This window comes from Apteryx mantelli, chromosome 1, assembly GCF_036417845.1.
Source record: "Apteryx mantelli isolate bAptMan1 chromosome 1, bAptMan1.hap1, whole genome shotgun sequence".
Classification (NCBI taxonomy): domain Eukaryota; kingdom Metazoa; phylum Chordata; class Aves; order Apterygiformes; family Apterygidae; genus Apteryx; species Apteryx mantelli.
In genome coordinates this window covers 60497768-60518431 of record NC_089978.1, presented here as the reverse complement: position 1 = coordinate 60518431, position 20664 = coordinate 60497768, and the positions used below count along the sequence as shown (strand labels likewise).

The following is a 20664-nucleotide window of genomic DNA, read 5'->3' as shown; positions in this document are numbered from 1 at the left end:
CGATGGATCTAATAAATACTGTGGCTGCAAGGCGCCCAGCAAGCACGAGCTGACGGTGCGATGTTAGCATCACTGAAAATGAGCCAGGTTAGGATCACTGGAAGTTTCCCAGGTAGGGAGGTAGTACTGCACTGTACACAAATATCGCTAAATTAATTTTTGCTTCAACCCAGAATGCAGCCTCTTTGCCATAGGGTTTTCCAACCTAAAGAAAGAAGGGAAAATCACCTTTTTATCTTAGGGCAGTAAGTTCGCCTTCTCTTGTTTTTGCAGTCACCCAACACTACTGTGTCTGTTTATAGTCGTACAGACTTTATATACATGTGGCACAAACGGAGATTTCCTTGGCAAACTCATGCAGGGACCCTTATAGTTCACAAACCCTTGTGAGTAAAAACTGTCTAACATACCACATTTCAGTTTTCTCCTGAACTTCTGCAAAAGGGTGATTAGCTGAAGTAATTAAATGGAGTGCAGAAAGTACATACCACCTTTGCTGGAGACCTGCCTCTCTAATAAGCTGCACCTTCTCGTAGCAACTTACTGCGTGGAGCTGTGAACACCACTGCCTTTTCCCCCTTAGCAGCCATTCCTAACTTCATGCTTTCAGCTCGGAGCATAAATTTCAATAGAACAAACTGGGGGAAAACAGCTGCTGGTTACGGTTACATATTACCTGTTAGTAAAACACCTGTGCTGTACAACACACAACTTCAGTTTGTCTTTTAAATTGTTCTGAATGGAAACTCTTTCATACAGAGACATCCATCTTTGTGAGACGATAAATTATCATCATGTAAAAATGCACATATCTACTTAAAATAAAAGCTTCTCACTGCCAAGTAACAAGCCTCACTGTCATTGTTTGGGCCAGGTGAACAGAAGCGATGCGGAGATCTATTTAAAGTTTCTTTTCACAGACGTGCACATGCCTCTCTCAACCCTGCAAGCAAAGCAAATGCTGAGAAACAGCAAGGGACAAGCACAAGCTCTCGTTCCATGTCCTTTACGCAGGACATCTGTTTCCACAGAAAGGTAGTGAGCTGCAGATGGCTCCTGGCACAGGAATTTAGAAAAAACCTGCTGTGGAAGAACTGTGAGCGGCTGGGGAGTTGTTTAGTGCCCTTGCTACAGCTACAGTTGGGACAGGGTGCCACGCACAGATCCAGGCTGGCAGGACTAACTCTGCTTTGAAAACCATAAGCATCTGCTTTGTCATGTACTGTGGTGACTCCAGTGTTTGCTTCATTATTGTGTAGTTGTGATTATTCTGTTTTCTTTCTTGGTTACACCTATTATCTCATGCAAAAATGACCAGATAAAATGGAACGATCCCCTTATCCGGTGTCTCTGGAAAAAAGTGTGGTTTTTCATTTACAGATTAGCCAGAATATTTCATACTTGCATTTTCCATAATCTTGGTGAATTCTTTCAAAAGCAAACTGACTAAGTATAATGTGACACCCTCTCCTCCCCTGCTCTCAGCAGGTCTGTTTCTGTCCTATGCAATCCATTTTCTACGCTTCTAAACAAATTTCTGGTCTGCTCATTTTATCCAAACTCTGTCCTTGTTCCACTCAGTTCCATCCTCCTAAACTCCCTCAAGTCCTCTCCTTCTCTAATCTTATAGTCTCTATTTATCTTTGCTCAAAAAGCCAAATCTTGCTTTCAATTCAGCCATGATCTCAGATTTTTTCACCTCCTTTTTAAGTAAGTATATTCATACTTTCTCCTATGCTACTATTCAGGCTTGGGAGCAGTCTCCCACAGACACCCATGAGCTCAGCTCACTTCCAGGCTCCTCTTAAAACTCCTTTGCAAAAAGTCAAATGACAACAGTTAAATTACTGATTTGCTGAGATTCTTGTCAGTAACACCCATTAATCAGGTATTCCTGCTCCTCTGTTCCCATTACCTGTTTCTCTTCTTGTACTTGGAAACTATTGGTAGCACATACCAACTCTGAATTTCATTTGAGAGTTGCATTCACTTCCTATGGCCAAAGCATCCCTTTAAATACAGAAACAGCAGAAATGTAAAAATTAAACCCAAAGGGTTTAAAATATGCACACACATATATAAAGAATATATATATAGGTGCATGCCTATATAAATATATATACACACACATATATAATGTGTTTGTGTGTTCATACACCTCTCCTAATACATTAGTATTTGTACTCAATTATATAAAATACCTATTGCTATGGCTACTCAGGTAAAGGAAAGCCAATCTACATTAGGTTTTCTTTGTGGAAGAACACAAGAAATTAAATGTATTCATGCATCAAAGAAAATATCAGTTCAAATAAATACTGTGCATTTATTTATCTTTGAACAGATGCAATTCCCCCACAACATGACAGTTGTGGTTTTCAGTGTTTTTGAATTTGGGTGCCCTTGTAACTGCATATATTCTCCAAATATACACATATATTTAAGAGATGGAAGTTCTTGATTACAGACTTGAATTTTCTTGAACAAATTCTTAGCTCCAGTTTGATTAGTCAGACTGATATAAACGTAACATTGTAAGGCTCTCTCCCTCTGTATATAAACATGCACAAGGATAGCCAAGTATTTTGCCAGGTGTCCGGTACCCTGCAAAATTTTGCTCATTTTTTTTGTGTCAGACAAAATTAATTAGACCTCTTCTCCATCCCATGTTCACAAAGCACCAACGAGTGCTTGAGAGCACAGGTAAGTGCACGGACTAACTGTTACAGTGCATTTGCTCACATAAGAGGTAGTACGCAACCTTTAAACCCAGTCTGAGGAAAGGAAAATGTCTTTGACAGACCCAGAGCCCAATTATTCTGCATCTTAGCAAAAAGTTAAGGCTTTGAGAACCTGGCAGTTTATCAGGCAGATTCCCACAGATGCAAACTTCTCTACAGGTGTATTTCAAAGTAGAGCATGACAGTCTAGGAAAGTCCCCAATAAATTATTCTAACGTTGTCACAAAAGATAATATTCCCAGTCTATTAGTGAAATCTTACCAGGGGCATTAAATCTTGCCTTTACTTTAATCAGTGTGAATTTCTTAGGGACTTAAAATCCTCCATAGAAAAGCATTCTGCATTTCCTTGCTGCCTAAAAATGTCTTTTGTATCATACACTAGAAAGAAATTGTATGACGAGATACTTAAAATTGTACTGGACAAAGCACTGTGTAAGCTGTGGAGAATGCACTCCTCACATCCACAGCAATGGTCCATGAAAGTTTTGCATTTGGGTGGAAACCAAGTTCTTCTCCAGCTCTAATGTTTGAATTTTTCTTCTGATTGCTCTACGAAACAGGAACTGTACTCGGTTGCATCTGAGATCTTTTTCACTTTTTCGACCGGAAATCACAACCCCAAAAGAATTTTGAGCAAAACCTGGTCTCACAGATGTCAAGGGGAGTTTTCAGTTGACATCACTAAGACTTGGATTTTACCTCTTGTGTTTGAATATGTTTTCTGGAACGCCCAGCAAAATGGGGTTTTCCACACAGATGTGACATTTGGATACCGCTCATATACCTAACAGTAAAAAAAGGACTTAGGCTTTGAAAATATCCACTGACATGTCCCAGGCTGCACTTCTACAGGTTTTAAAATTCCACAGAATAAATGCTAACACGTGCTTCTTCCTAAAGCAGGCAATGTCTGAAAGGGCACACATCATATTTAAATTATACTGGCCTAGATAGTAAAACAGCATTATTTCCCACAGATAAAATTTTACTTCTGAAGTAATTCACTACCCTTTATTGCTACTTTTTATAAAGGAGTTGTGGAGGAAGAGTCTGCATGTTTCAAAAGTAAAATGTATAACTGTTTCAAAACATTTAACTAATTTCCATATACAAATTATTGTTTTTTTCTTTTTAGAAGATATTCTTACATTAGTCCTTCCCGTTGTATGACAACCAGTTTCCAGAGTTATCCAGGTACAGAAATGTCTCTAACCTACACAGAAAAAGTGCTACTCAGCTTCATAGGAACAAAATCTTTCACTTAAAAAGCAGACCCTGTCTAAAAAACATTACCATAGCAGCAGGCCAAACCCTGAAGCAGGCTGATCAAAGCCCAGGAAAACACACACACATTCCAAGCAATTTCTCAACACACTTACTGGGAAATATTAAAACATACACACAGTACATTGACTTCATTACCAAAGGATGTCATGTGTCTATAGACAAACATATCTGATGCCATTTCTGGGGGAGGACTTGTACGCCTGAAAGACTTGTTCCAGTTTTATCAGCCAAAAAAGGTGTCTCTCCCCCTCTCCCAATAAGCTTTGTCCTGTAATTTCCTGGTTCATTTTCCAGACCACAGTAAGACTGCACAAATACGTACTTTGGTAAACGTGGTAATTTGGATTTTCAAAATATTCTTCTCTCCTCCTGTATTCTTTCATCACCTTCCCTTTTCACCACCTGCTATTGCCTTTATTATGCTTCTGACAACTTATATCTTATTCTAAATGTATGTGTGCATTAAATATGTGTGTGTGTATACAGACACATATAACACTACACAAACAAAAGTACATATACTCAAACAAACATAAAATGCTTAAGGTACAGGTATAGATCCATTTCATCACAGAGCTGCAGTTTGGAATTTCATATTACTTCAGCTTCATTTTTCAGAGATGTGGCCCTCTTTCCATCCCACCTCCCAAAACTCCTAAGGTGCTAATAACTGAGCACTTCCGAGAGTTAGGCCAAGTAAGCCCATTCACCATTCTAAACTTCAAAATCAGTATCATACTACCTTCACCCTGGTGTCCTGTCAACTCTTGTGTTAGCCTGAATCAAATTCTTTGAGGTTTAATATTCCAGTCTGTGATCAACAGTTAGTGTTGTTTCCAACAGTGAGGATTCAGCAAATGCAGGGTCATCCACATCTTTGACAGTAGAAAACTAGAACTACATAGAAAAGTTAATTTTTTCTGTTTTTCTTTAAGACAGTATGTAGCCAGGTCAAAAAAATGAAAGCAGCACATCGGACACTGAGCATACATACATTGTGTTATGGAAGTCTGTCTGAATCAGACATGGAAGTCATTCAAACGATCTCGGTTCTGATCTTACTGTACCATTCAATTCACCTTTATTGCTTCCAGTGAATACCTTCATGCCCTGTATCTGGATAGCCATTTACTCAGTTTGTAAAATTCAAATTTACAGTGGTTGCTTACCATAGCTTGCAATATGCATATAAAATTTCTCTTATCCTATGTGCGTATTATGTGCTGAATGACAACTTTTATTTAAAAAGGAATTCAAGAAATAAAATATTACAGGCATTAATAAAACTTTCTGAAAAATGACATAATATTCCCATAACCCTTTACTGGGTTGAAGATGAAGTGATCTTCAAACATCTTATTACTGTAACCAAAAATCAAGTACTGTAAAATAAAATGTAAGCTAAAGGAATTAAACTGGTAAACGAAGGAAATATGATTTTTCTTGATAGATAAATGTAGCTGTTGGTAGTTGCTGGAGCTTCTTTTCCTAGTCATTAAGTCTGATAACATACCTAACAATGATCCACAAGAAAACCCCCCCACCTATTTTATTTTTAAGACAAATTTAGATGATATCCAGTAGTAAGTAGAAATTAAAGTTATTTTCAAATGGATAACCAGAATAGAAACCACCAATTAATTTGAAGGCTTGGGAACAGTTCACGTCATTCATTAACATTGCTTTGAATCATCACTCACGTGGAGACAGATTCTTCTTTCTGACACTGCTTGCAGGGACAACCTTTGCGAGTCTGTCCAGCAGGTGGCTTTGATTCTCTTTCAGACTTACACAAACCCATCAAGTAAAGTTCCTCCACACAGAAAACCATCAGTGTTGCAGCAGAAAATTAGTGGCTACATTTAAGTCATTATTTGAAGCCCTCAAAGCTTCTAGAGCATCTCCCCTGGAAAATCCCATTTCCATAAGTCGTGCAACCTGTCAAAGAAAAAACAGAAACCCACTTTTAAACCACCATTTTATTGACACTATGTATGTATTAGTTATGTAACAGTGACAGAGTTACTTTTTCCACTACTGGTCTGTGCAACAGCCTGCCTTTCCAAATAGAAAGCAAGCATGGCTACTGGCCATCACAAAGGCGTATCGGGGATGGCATGCTTGAATGAGCTTGAAAACTTTGCAACAGATCAGAGATTACAGCTTTATGATAGTTTATTCAAAAATAAACATTTTCTGAAAAATCCACACCTGTATGTTTCTAGCTGATCCACTCTGGAAGAAGACTGAAATAGAAAGGAAGTTTGTTACCTGGTAGGTATTTTTTGAAGTACACCATTTATGGTGATGGCACCATATATGACACCTAAAATCTGAACTCAGGGCTTGCTGCTCCAGACAAGAATGGGCCCTCAAGAAGCTAGCACTGACCAAAGCATGGGGTTGTACAGCAGATGTGAAAACCTGTCCATACATACTTGACTCTGCTTGCCTTGAGAAGAACTACTTCTCTGGAGCTCACTAAAACAACAAAGCCAACATTCACCCCGGGTGGTTTTAAAAGAATTCTAGAAGTCAGCCCTAGAGCAGAGGCAGCGCAGTATTTAAAATGGTTCAGTTAAATTCCCTGCAGGATTCTAAACGCTATCAAAACAGTGTACGTCATGACATCTGATGGATGAATAACCTGGAAATGGTCACAGTAAGACAGTGATTTTGGTAACCAGTAACTGCTCGACCATCCCTCTTGATGCTATCATATACTCTTGGCATCTGGCCTTTCTCCTCTGTGCTAACAGAGGCTCAAATCACCATATATAAAAAGCAAAGTAGGTATAACCAAATTTAATCTATGCCAGGATTAACCTCTAAATGGTTACATTTCAATCTAAAGTACATTTTAAACCTACGATTCTCAAATAAGTATAACTGCAAGCCAGAATACCACTCCAGAAGATTAAAACTGAATGAGTTAAGAAAAAGGAAGGTGAGGAAAATCACGCAATATTCAAAGCGTTCACTATGCAGCTCCATTATTTACAAACAGCCTGTGACCAGACACCACAGCTCCTGAAACTAGAAGTCACGGGATACAAAGGCTGTCTGGGAGCTACCGCTACTCTTCCTTTGGCAGGCTTTTACGAAGCCCGCAGCAGAAAAACAAAGCTGCGTGGGAAGGCAGCAGTGGCCTTTTGCATCTCAGGATGAACCTCCTCCGAGTGCAACAGCAACGTGCATTTCCCAGGGACCACAAGAATCTAGTGCTTTTGCTTGGAAATTTAACCGGTATTGAAAGCCTCCAGCTTTAAATGTCTTTTAAAAGGTGCAACCAAAAACAACCTTCCAAGACACCTCCAGCACTTTCAGTATTTCTAGCCTGCTCTGCTTTGGTGGCTTACTGAGAAATATATTACTGACAATTACGCCCGTGGGTGGGGGTCCCCCGTTCTCCAAAATACTTCAGCATGTAAAATGACTCTCCTGACACTAAAGAATTTTCCCTAAAGATTTCATGCTTTGTCTCTGATTTTATATAAATACACTGTTACAAAATGTTTGAAAACCTTGGCTGTCAGCATATCAAATACTGTACTGATAGCTTTTGTACTTTTCCCTCCTTCCCCTTTACAACCCGATGTGGGCTTCTCATCTTCTTGCAGAGAGAGAAACGAACTGCTACTTCAGACATCTCTGCAACAATAGTTTAACTTCAAACTGGATGTCATAGCCAGCAACTTTCTAAAGGTTCCAACTTCTGATTTTTCAGCTAAGATTATGTTTTTATGAGAAAGAGGCCAGACAGCATAATAAAAGGCAACCACAGAAATACACTTCAGAAGAAAGGTTCTTACTGTAGTTGCCATGAATTCTCACTTTAAAGAAGTGGTGGACAAAAGTGCAATGCTCCCATTTACAGAAATATCCAGTGGGCGTCATTGGGAATAAACTGTAACAACAAAAAGCTCTTTTCATCTAAATATGTTTTAAACACAGGAACTGAATCCAGCTCCAGCAAACAGAGATGTATATTGGTAATTTAAGGTACTTAACCCACAAGAAAAGCAGAGACTTTTGTACCAAAAGCTTTGCCAATGCTTGAAAATTTTAATCTGAAGAAGAAAACCTTGCATTTCTTCCATTCTAAGAAAACACATATATCCTGAGACTATCCTTAAACTATCCCGAGAAATCAAGGGTGCTTAGATTACATTTTTCCTTTCCCAGTACCTAAGCAGCCTTCCCAATGATCGCAATCAGCTGACTTCTACAACTCCCTATCATTAAATGTAAGCATATATTGAAGTGCTTTCATAAATCTGGGCCTAAAGACTTTGGGTCAGAAGCCAGCACTGGCCAGAGTAATTTTATTAGTTCCAGCCCAACAATAAAAGTTTCAGTAAGCAGTATTTGTCAATCAAAAAAAACCCCAAAACAGTGGGGAAACCTTTTTGTCCACTCCACACCTGGCACTGACAAGGATTTCAGGCTGATCAGAAGTAAACTTCAGGTTTGATTGGTCTAAGAAGCTGTTCTTGGGATTGTTTGGGGTTTTTTTTGTTTTTGTTTTTTCCCTTACTTATCTAGCCCAGCAGGCATTCAATCAAAACCACTGGTACAGTTACAGTTTTGAACATCCTGAACGTAATTTAATGTTGAATCAAAGCTAGAAATCAGATCATACTAAAGATTTCTGTCTGGGTCAATCTCATTTTAAACTAACCAGAAGCTAACAACATGGCATTAGCAAGTCCTGATGAGAACAATTTATCTCCTTAAAAAAAAAAAGAGAAAAAAGAGAAATCCTCCCTTGAAACCTGTTATCATTCAAGAGCAATTGAGACCTTAGACTATAAAATGACCAATGCACCTAAATGACCAAAGACAGGCTAAAATCTGGAGACCTCGATCACACACACAAAAATCCTGAATACAAAAAACAAGATTAATATTCATTTCTTAAATTTCCTAGTAGAATAACCTCTCTCCTGAGAATACAACTATCAACCAAAGTAAAGAAAATATCTGAACCTGTACTAGGCAGAAAACACACAGATTTCTTTGTGGCATCAGTATGTGAGATCAGTCAACCATATTTATATACAAAAGACAAACAGCTACACATAAACACAGGAATTCCCAGGCTAATTTGCAACTCTAGTTTGAAAGGTAATGACAATTCACTATCTCTGTATTGTGACTCTTACCTGATATTCTAATTTGTGCTACTGTAGAGAACATTTAAGAAATTGTATCAACAGATACAAATAATCAGAAGTAACTCCTGACCAATGTTTAATGACATTTTAAAATATAAAAATATTTACCTGCTCTTCAGAAACCTCAGTAGGTGGAGGTGTTTCTTGGTCAGACGGGCGATGATCTTGATAATTTGCATTATGTCTATGACGCAAAGGAGGAAACAGTCTATTCCAGTTAATCATCCCACCCTGAAACCAAACATTATTGTCAGTATTTTCAAAAAGAAATACACATTTTTTAAAGAAAAAAAGATCATCCATCCCACATAATATAAAAGGCAAACATTTAAGTAAGATACTTTATTTTAAACAACAAAAATTGCTGCAGTTCTTAAACTCAAAATTGGGGTTGGTTACTGCTTTCTAGTTGTTAGAAGTATTCACCGTAAATTAAGGAGATGTGCTAATAAAAGGAGGTAAGGATTGCCATAATTCTTGCTAATACTTCATTTTTCATATCCCCTGTGAAAGATTCAGTTTACTACAGCGAAGGATTTCAGACAGAGTCTGAAGGGGCTGCTCTCCTCACCAATAGGGACATCATTAGCAAGAGACACAATGGTGGGTCCTGCAAGTACTTCGTGCATGACCGCCACGGCAGTTAACTAGGAAAAAGCATGCCACAAATAACTGGAAAAAAAAAAAAAAGCAAAAATGGATTCTTCATGCATCAACAAAACCACAGCAGGAAACTCAGAACTAACGCTACTGAGTGCAAGCCCAACTTTCAGGATATCTCTGTGATAGACTTTCCATGTAAATGATTACTTCTGTTGCACCAACACGGCCGCTACAGACACACAGACGGTCTCACTTAATTTTAGCGTATTAAATACCATTGCAAAATCTGGCTTTGTTCCAATGCCAAAACACTTTGTAACTACACGCTAATAATAAAAATACAGAGTAGTAATGTAAGTATGGTGTAAATCACAGAACTCAAAACTTTCTTTTAACAACCAAGCTTAGGAAAAGTATTATAGAAATAAGACATTTAGAATATAAAATTCAAATAGTAAAGTACAAGTGTTATAATTATCCAGAAATAGTCCACCTTCATTTTATTAGCTTAAAGAAATATTTTTGAAGGGATTTTGTGTCACATTACAACCACAGCCCCTGCAAGCATGGAAGAGAGCAAAACCCCCAAATCTCTGCATTCTTTACAATTTTTTGCAGTTCGGGTGTTGTCCTTGTCCTCCTCCTCCACTCCCTCGGTTACTATGGAGAAGATCCCCCTCCCCTTCTGTATATATAGGACATGGACTTCCTTCCTCTAGTTGCTCTATTTTAGTTCTATACTGTCGCTTCTCAGAAGACCTTCCTCTTTAGAGAGGTTTTTCTTTTTTTCTCTCGGCTAGGGCTCTTCCTGCCTTTATGTACTCTTACAGCACTAAACGTTCGCTGTGCTATCGCATCATCAGTGGCAGCTCAACCTGCTCCCAGACAAAAAAGTTTAATTTATTTAGTTTTCCTGCCCTTTCCTCTGTTTTCTTCCTTTCTGTCTCGAGAGGAGACCCAACGAGCCCTGACACCACAGGGGGCAGTGCAATAGCACACTTAAAAAGCATTAGTGCAGACATGAGACTTGAAGTGCTACCTTGCAAAGTGCCTGTTGAGGAGTATGTTCCAGTCCCTCACATTATAGTGCATTTTTTTCCTCTGGGAAGACGTGCGGTATCTAGGAGTTATTACCAGTTTTCAGTACATAGTTTCCACTATTAATAATTTTGAACTGGAAAAAAATCTTACGTATCTATCTATTTTTCACAATATATAAAACTCTTGCTCAAAAGTTACCGAGTTTTAATTGAAGGATTCCATATAAATCTTGAGTTAACCAAACAGTATACACATAGTAAAAAAGGAGAATTAGTTTGTGGTTTAAACACAGGGATGGGTCTCAGAACTACTACTGACACTACTGCACTACTCCTCTGTGGTCTTGGAAAATCACATGTCCTGCAACTTCCCCATCTATAATTTCCCCTCATTCAAAAGTATGTTGAGTTTTAATTCACTAATTTTGAATTTCCAGAAGTCCATTAAACTCTACAGTTCAGCAAAAACAGTGAATTAATGCTGCCTGTACTTATTATCCCGAAAAGACCTGAGAAAATGACCCTTCCAAGGGTCATTCAAATAAAATTAGCAAATTGAGAAATGCCAACACACCATGACACATTTCTTTGTAGCACCAGCTACAAAGTCATACAGCATAATAAATATGAAATTTAAAATCTACAATAAATGTATTAACTTTTTGGTACCCCAGTCTATCTGAAGACTGAAATAAATGTACCTTTCCAGCTGTGCTCACAGCTTCACCACCAAACCACCTACTCCAGTTCAGTTTTGCACCCTCTCTATCCTGTGCGTTGCCACATAACACTACAAGGAGACTTGTCTGCCTCCTTATCCTAAACTTACAATACATTTTTAATTAATGCACACATAATTCATTACTTCCAATAAAAAACAGCAGATTCATTACTAATCATTCAGTTTTGCAGCTTTGTAATAGAGATTTTAGTAAACCACAGATATGCACTGATGCATTCAGAACATTTCCATGCAAAAATTGCTATTCCTTTCCCCGAAATCACTAATAGACTAGAAAAATTAGATCAAAATAGCAGTGAAAAATTCTAATCATTTGCCCTCAGAATATTTCAATTACTGTTGAAAATTGTGACAGACATAACCCTTAAGTATACTAACAACATAAGAATATCTGAAATACAACAATAAGAAGTATTAAAGGCTGAAACTCTGTAAACGCTGAAACTCTGTAAAGCTATGTGAACACTACATTTAGGATTAATCCCAAGCTACTCCAGATGGTCATCTCATCGGTCAGCTCATATGTGTATTACCTTACATACTGCATCAAAGCCATGCACATTATGCTTCTTGATCCTTAACTGCTAGAAAATTGTTTCCCCTTACAGGCTTGCCTCTAGTTACATGCTGGACATGCACAGTGTGGATTCAAAAGAGCACAAATTCAGGGAGCTGCAGCAGGAGTTATTGCTGGCCATCCCACAGAGCGCAGCTAGGAAATGCAGCTAATGTCAAAACCGCAGCAGAGCTTTCAGATCCACAGAAGATGGAGATCAAGACTATGGATGGTGACTGCGTAAGAACTTAGAGACAACCTTAATCATCAGAGCAGAAACACCTGAAGGTCTGAGAATTTAATTTGCCCTAAAGAAAACAGCAAAAAAGTATTAAGTAAATCTCACAAATTCCAGTTAAAAAAATAGGCAGAAAGAGTTTTCCAGACCAAAACTCTGCCTTGCCTCACAGAAATTATTTTGCAGATGTCTTCTCCCCTTCCATAGTTTTATGATAAATTTTGTATTACAGTGGGTTTTGACCATGCTAACACACTTATTTGGCAAAAGTTCAGGAAGATGTCACATGAAGGTATCCAATCTGATGAATTCATTTAAGCAATGCTTCTAAACCATGTGTGAGTCCCTACTGGGGATTAGCAAACAACACTTATGCATATTCCAGTACACTTTAAAAAAAAAAGTCTACATCAACAGTGAACTCTGGCACCAGTACCAAACAGCACAGATGAGCTCACACCGCACCCCTTACGGCTATCCCATTTCCATAGCAGATTTGTCTCAGATAGACCTAACTGGAGTGGTCCAAAACAGAGGCAGAAAAGGAGCCAGAGCAGGCAGCCAAGCCCCTAGAGAGCTTGATGGTGCAACTCAGGGACTCGACATTATGCACCCACTCCTCCCCCCCGCCCTTCAGTGCTCTAGACAGTAGCTGCTCATCATGTTATCTACACAAAGGTAAGACTTCTTGCTCATATCTGCTTTCTTAGTCCAAATTTTTCAATTTTGTGACTGCTGAATGATTTACTATAGCAAAAGGAAAATTTCTTTGCGTATCTGATTTCTCTACTGTTTCATCTGTGCTCCAGGAGGCCTTCTCTTCTTATCAATCAGTGTGTTAAAACAGCACCAAGCTTACTTTAGTAAAGAGGCAGAAGGTTCCCATCAACTGGTACAGTTGGGTCCTTGTAGTGGGATGCTATGAAGAATTTCTAGTCTCCGTGGCAGCTGTCATACTTGTCTTATTAGCAATAATCAGAAACTGTATTTCAGAAAGTCCTGACTTCTGCTACACTATTAGAGAAAGATAATCACTGAAAAATCAGTCTGCAAACTATCATTCATAGAAATACTTCAAATATGTGACTGAGCCCTTATTTCTGACTGCTACAGTCACCTGACTGCCATCAGGGAAAACACTTGACAAAAAGACTGCTTCATCAGTTAGCTGAACAGAAGGGTGATGGACACATTCAAAGACCGACCTATGAGCTCTTCTTCCTCCTAAGGATGCCATTCTGCAATTAAAGAAAAAATCAGTTTCCTTGGATATTTTATCTTTCTCTTAGCAGTGCAGGGACTGGGTGAATGAGTTGACTGTAAATTCTTTGTTACTGTCTGATAGGAGACAGCTATTATCATTTTAGTGGGCACTGGTCCCAGATAAATCATTACCATAAGTGGATTATGAGTATACTGGCGATGCTGGAACTTACCTATTACAGCAAAGTGACAGATCAGTCACAAACCCCAGGTGACAAAAGAATGAGATCTAAAAATAGAATGGATTAAGGGAATGGATTCACGGCAGCTCTATCAGCACAAAAAAGATGATAAGGAATGCTTTACTGATGAATTTTTCTTGGACAGCTGCCAGTGCTTTACATACTGATGCTGTGCTTTGTTACGTTATATCCTTGATGTCTTTCTTCTGTGTTTTTATGGTGTCTGGGACAATACTGTTTCCATATAGGAATAAGGAAGAGACATTCATACCAGTCTAGAGCAAGCAAATACCTTTGGTTTCATAGCTTGCTGAAGTCCCAGTTGGCCATTTAGTTCAAGTAATTGCCTTACTCTCTTTGAAAAAAGGCAGCTCTACCTGTGTCGCATATACACACTTGCAGTGGCATACTCTGCGAAAGCACTTCTTATTTAATGCTTGAAAAACAAAAATGTCATATTATGGACAGTTAATAATTATCCACTTTCGTAGCTAACTCATTTGTACGCATTTTAATTAATTTCACAAGCAGTGAAAGAAAATGCTTTATAAAAGCCCTCTTGAAAGTGTAGCATGTGGTTAAGATATTTTGATAATGTTATCTCATATATATGGTTAATGCCAACTCGCCATCTGTTTGCACAAACAGGAAACACCTCCTGATATCTGTCCTGTTCACCTTTTCTTAACGCAACAACCACAGAGAAAGAAAAAAAAAAAGGAAATAGCTTTACGTTTCATTTTTTAAAGCAACATTTTAAAAGTTTACTACTCTGCATAGGAGCCATTACTTGGTGCAGGCATAAACATTGCCTTACTTGTTTCATATTAAGCTTCGTTTTTAAAAAAAAAATTGAATGTACGGAAAGCTGTACTTTTTTTTTTCCCAGAAATAAAATTTTGTACAAAATATTGACTCCAAAGTACACATACTGATGAACTAAATGAAGAAAAAGTGTAGCCGTGAATGACACATTCTATTTTAGGATGCTATACCGATACCTGCTTCCCCAGTATTGAACACTCCATATAAAAGATCAATGGCAACGGTGAAATTTCCAGTGGACTTACAGTCTAGACTCTCTCTTTTTGTGAGGTCAAAACTCATGCAGGTCTATATTTCATTTATTACTTTTTTAACTTCAGTAACTTCCTTTTCTTTGAAAGAGGGTAGAAATATAACAGTAGTAGTGTTGTGAACATCATTCTTATGATGGAAAAATTTTTCACCAAGGAAAGTACTCCAACAATTTCTAAAAATATTCCAATTTCCTCTGGAAACTTGTCCTGCAGACAGGTCTCTTCAGCCAGGAGGTTCTGTCTCCAACTCTTATTTGTTGCATCCTGAACTTTGATGTCAGCTGTGTCCCAAAGGAGCTCACATGTCACGGAAGTTGATAAATCCACATGTGGTCTTTGCTGCAGCTGATGCCTGATCAGCTATTTCCTTTGAAACCTAGGAGCAACACCTTAATCTGGCCCCTGGAGCTGCCTGGGAGACAATGGCAGGATTTCAGCACAAGCCAGAAATGCCAACTGCTCCCTGGGAGGTGAGGTGGGGGCAGCTGCTTCTGCTATTGCAGTCAAATGAGATGTAGAGAGTTTTCAACACTTCCTAGTGTACTTGTGTATGCCCAAGCATTTGGCCTTGTAGACCACTGCTTATCATGCCCAACAGGAAAGGGTGCCGTTAGATGACTCAGACACGCAACTGGCTGGTAGTAAGTGCAAAGCTACGTAGGTTCTCCTCCAAATTGGCAGCTAGCGCAGAACACTGAGTCAGATCACTCTGCTTTAACCTGTTATGAAAAGGTTACATACCTATTTTGAACCAACCGCGCACCACTGTAACACTCACTTTTCAGTACAGCAGTGATGCCATGATTCAGCTGGAAGGTCATGGATCACAATGCCAAGAAGAAAGTAAGTTGTTTCACATCAATCAGAAGTCGAAAGGCAGCACTTCTGAGAACTGATGTTATCTGTTCACCCAACACTAAGGAAGTACCAAGCAGGATTCTCAGACTTTGCTCACACTAAACTGGGGATTTTGGTCTTCTCTAGACAGTAGAGACAAGGCCTCAACCACCTTTTCAAAGCACTTCCTTTTCCAAATGTCATGGCCTCACTCTTGCTTGATTGTTCAGCTGCTGTTCATCCAAACTGAGTTCTTGTCAGCACTGCAACATCACAGACATTGTCATGGCTATATCATTTAAAAACAAGCATCAATGTCATCCTATTGGCAGTGGAATTCAGAGCTTGTCACCCTTTCCCACAGTAATCCCAGGTAGATATTGAAAAGTAAGTCCCCGTTACTATAACAGATCCTCATAAGTGAGGGTCTTCAGAGGCGTGAAGTTGTCAATCATAATCACCTTCCTGGTCTTTAAGGAATGGAGCTATTCTTCTATTGCGCATTCTGCACTTGGCGAGTAAGAAAACCAGGCTGTGGGGGCCCACCGTGTCAAATGCTGAAGGCAGGTTCAGCAGCATGAATGTGGAGTCTCTACTGGGGGAAACAATCTGTTACCTCCGTTTTAGACCTATTAGACACATCACAGAAACTGTTTAAATCCTTACTGCATGGCACTTGGGATGCTGACTGCTGACAGATGATTGTTGTTGAAGCATGGTGGTTAGACAGATAACCCCTCACTCGCTTCCTGTGCAGAAACCTTTTCAAATGAAAATAAGTAGAGGCCAAAACAAAAGAGAGAAATCAGAGTTCCAAAACTGTTGTTTTGATTCAACACAGAAAGCATAAAAATAAATTCTCCAATATAGTCTCATAAACACATACTTCTGAGTATGAAGAGTCAGTATCTGATGATACAGAGAAAATATGGATTATTTTGGGGGGCAAAGTTTCAAATTCTGTCTCAGGTTGCAAATAGGAGGGGTTTCTATTTGTTGACAATCCCAAGCCAACGTACAACATGACATATTGGCAATAGTGTTGGAGAAACTTTGATGTCTACTGTGCTTCTTAAGGTAGTGCTATAAGGAACAATTGTAGAAAAAGGCCTGCGGATGTTAGGCGCTAATATCAGAGTTCTAATCAGAAAATCCAAATACTAAGACAGACCACATACTATACGAATTACATGCTTTTTGTTTACTTGGCTTCCTAACAAGAACCTCAAGGGTAACAGAACAAGCCATTAGAAACCTATCAGCTCCAAAACTGGGTGCCTTCTGTAGCTCATGTTGGGAGCTATAGATAAAAAAAAACATGAACAGCTAAAAAGAAACTCCCATTCTGTGAACAGGAATAGATCAGACAACTGAAGATTAAATACTCCAGAGCTGTTTGGGGAAATTCATATGCCAGAAGCTTTCTTTAAGGGAACTACCTCTAATTAAATTGTCAGAGGAAGAGAATATGGAACAATCACAGAAGAAAATAGACAATCTATTTTGTGAAAAATTACTTGCTTTGAAATAATATTTTGCTTTAGGAAGTTGTCCAACCACTGTATCAATCACTGCTTCTGTAGGGAAATTGATTACAAATATTAAACCAAATTCAGTCAGCAGCTAAAGACTACAGCTCAAAAGCTGAGTCAGACAGAAAGAGAATTGCATGATTCCAAATTAAAAAAATGATAGTTCAATAAGTAAGCAGGAGTGCTACTGAGGAGCAGGAGTCAGAGACACTGTTAGTGACTGACAACTGGCTATTAATCAGGTTATACTCAGTTTATTCTAGCAGTACTCACTAGTGGCTTTCAACTTGTGGAATGGCCAATTTCCATGAAAAAGACAGAAAAATAAAGTGGCAAGCTGTAGAGGAAACAGTCATAAACCCATTACCTGGATCAGCACCCAGGAAATGCAAAATTTTTAATGATTCCACATCTAGAATCCATGAAAAAGTTATCCAGAAAAAAAAACAAAAAACAGAAATACCTAAATAGCAGTGCATTATCAACTGTTGCAATAATATTATTTGAAATGAAGCACTAAGAAACAAAGAAAGAGTTCACACATGCCAAGCTTAACAGTATAGACATAGTTTTTATACTCAACCTCTAACTAGTAAAGCCTCTCGTCTGAAATAAAAACAGGTTTGTCCTAAACAGGAAGAAAAAAAATATATAAAAAATGACAGAGAATAATCAAGATTTGAAAATGCCATGAAAGTGTCAAAAAGCAAAGGATGAGTTAAAGGCTCACTGAGGTCTGAAAGATCCCAAGTACCTTTAGGTAACACACAGTGGTTGGAATGGAAATCTACTTAGAGAAAAAGACTCTGCAAAACACTTGGCTGAAAATCTCACCCATTTATTCATGTAAAGCGACCTGGCAGACTCTTTACTGACAATGATACATACATCTCTGGAAGGATGTGAACAGGCTGTTCCCATCCAAAGTGCTGGCTGTGAGAGAGATAGACTTTACACGGACACGGGGATTGCACAGACCTGACAAGGTCTAAAGGTTGCAGAAGGTCACCAGAGTTCAAAATGTCTCTGAAGCACTTGTTGGTACTCAAACTTCTGATGTTATTAGAGAAGACCTTGCCAAAGTGCCATCTCTCAGTGCCAGCAGGAAAGCTAAAGGATATGATGAGAACAAGTTCCTGCACTACTTTGAGAATGTAGAGAGGGACCATCTGGAAGTATATTCCCCGAGGGATTTTTTTCCTAGCATTGTGAATGAGGATAATACTCTTGAAAAGGAATTCTTGTCACAGGAAGGTCTTTGCACCATTCTCTTCTCCAGGGTTAGAAGTTACCCCTTAGATATAACCAGGAGGTACATTAGCAATCTAGCCTCACAGTCCTTAGCTCACAAAATGAGAGTCGCACATTTCTCAGGATATGAGACTCCTCATAACAATAAAGACACTCAACATACCTACCCACAGAGCAGCTCTCCAGTGACCCAGGAGAGGGACATCTTGCAAAGAAACAATTAGGGAAAGTCACATTGTTACAGAAAAAGTCTGGTCTTTGCAAGCAGATGAAGCTCAGCTAGAGAGGCCGTGTGACATGAATCAGAGTCTCTGGTCTCACTGAAAAGTAATGGCGGTTGGAACAGAAAAACAAGACGACATGATGAAAAAGACAAAAATAGCTTAGAAGCGGGGGAAGGACACAGAAGAGGTAAGGAAATGAAGATCTTGATATATGGCTGTAGGCTCATCACACAGACTGGAACAACCTGGTGAAGCTCTTTCCTGAGCCAAGAAAGTTAAGAGAAACCAAGAAGCAGGTAATATACAGTGTCTTTAACATGCTCAGCATAAATGAAAGAACAGATGCCATGTGGGTACAGAATGTATTTTTCAAGCTGAAGTGGCTGAGATTCATGCCCTCCTCCACCAAAATGCACACAGGGACAAGCACTCAAAGAAGAAGTGATACTTAATTGCCAACAAAAGGCACTGACCACCTTTTCTGCAACTTTCCACTATCCTGCTATACCCTACAGGCCTGTCTTTAGTGACAGCAGTGTTGTCAACAACACCTAGGCACAGACTCTTCCCTCATATCTACTTGCAAGTTGGTTATCTCTCCGCCACCCTCCAAGTTTCTCAGTGGGAAGTGAAAGTCAAGTTGACTCCCTGATAGCACACTGGGGCACAGATGCAGCAGTTTCTTCCCTTTTCACACCAGTGGGTTTCATCTGAGTTGCAGAAAGACAAACTTCAGAAAAATGCTGGGAAACGAAAGAGATTAAGATATAGAAAAGTCAGGAGAGGAAGACCAAAATATTCGGGTATATTGCAGTACGTAAAAATAGTACTTGAAGACATCACCTACATCCTGTCTTGAATGAGAGGAAGGCAAGACGCATCTGTCCCTAAAATCCTACGAACCTCTGGATGCATCAGCAAATGATTATGGGCGGGCAAGACATGATGGGAGAAAACTTCCTCCGAAGCAAAGGATGTTGTACAGGAGGGAACACAAAATATGGGAAACAATGAAGTGGAAGAGATGCAGATGAGGGAGGAAAAGGACATACTGGAGAATGAAAATAAAAAAGGACACGAAGGAAAAAAGATAGGACAAATTATTTAAATGGAAAAATAAACAGACAAAAGAGTGGGAAAGAAAAGAATTAAAAAATAGAAAATAAATTTTAAAAAGTTGTAACAAAATAGCAAGCTGTGATTTTTTCAGGGAATGAATACATATGGGTACACATTTTGTTTGTCTCAAAATGTGGATGGAGGAGACACTCAATAATCTCCATTTGTGATATGATATGTTCATCATTGCTCAGGGTTATCTGTGGAAGGGAAAAAAAAAAAAAAAAGAACAGAAAGTTTTTGATATACACACTACCATCTGTTTAAGGACTGCATCCCTAGCAACTAGAAACCAAGACAAAAATCAGTCATCACATTACCAGACTCCCCTGAGAAACTAGCAACCTAAGATAATTTTTCAGTTTCTAACAACACATTCAAACACAGTATCACTAAATATTTAAGAGGGAAGTCAAAATGAGATACATACATCAAGTAATGAAGTGGGTGATTTATGTTCAAATTCTACCACATACTCAGTCTACTTCTGTAAGTCATGAGTGTCTGACAGCCTAGCAGTTATATGCCCAGCTCTGAACTTAAAACTCCTTTAATTTGAAACATTTCAGCTAGAGAAAGACTAGGAAAGGGAAAGCTCAAAGAGTTGCCAATAAAGAAATTGTATATATATTTTTTCTGTAGAAAGCACCAAAAGTAAATACTGCTTTGGATCAAAGAGTTCAGTGAACAGTAGAAAAAAAGATAAAATTCTTTACAATCCAATATCTTTGGGATACAGTAAAAACAACTTCTCAGAAACCTTTTTCCCAATCTCTCTCTCTCTTTTTATT

The 20664-nt window shown here is 38.7% G+C and overlaps 1 protein-coding gene across 1 annotated transcript in view; it reads right to left on the bottom strand.

The window, feature by feature from the left end:
- Nucleotides 1–5246: 5246 nt before the first annotated feature.
- UBAC2 (UBA domain containing 2) overlaps nucleotides 5247–20664 on the bottom strand; it is a 107793-nt gene continuing 92375 nt past the window's right edge. Inside the window, exons 8-9 of the mRNA XM_067293603.1 lie at nucleotides 9316–9438; nucleotides 5247–5968 (exon numbers count right to left, since the gene is read on the bottom strand). Of these exons, the coding sequence (XP_067149704.1) occupies nucleotides 5861–5968; nucleotides 9316–9438 (231 nt within the window). The 3' untranslated portion in view covers nucleotides 5247–5860. The remainder of the gene's footprint in view (nucleotides 5969–9315; nucleotides 9439–20664) is intronic.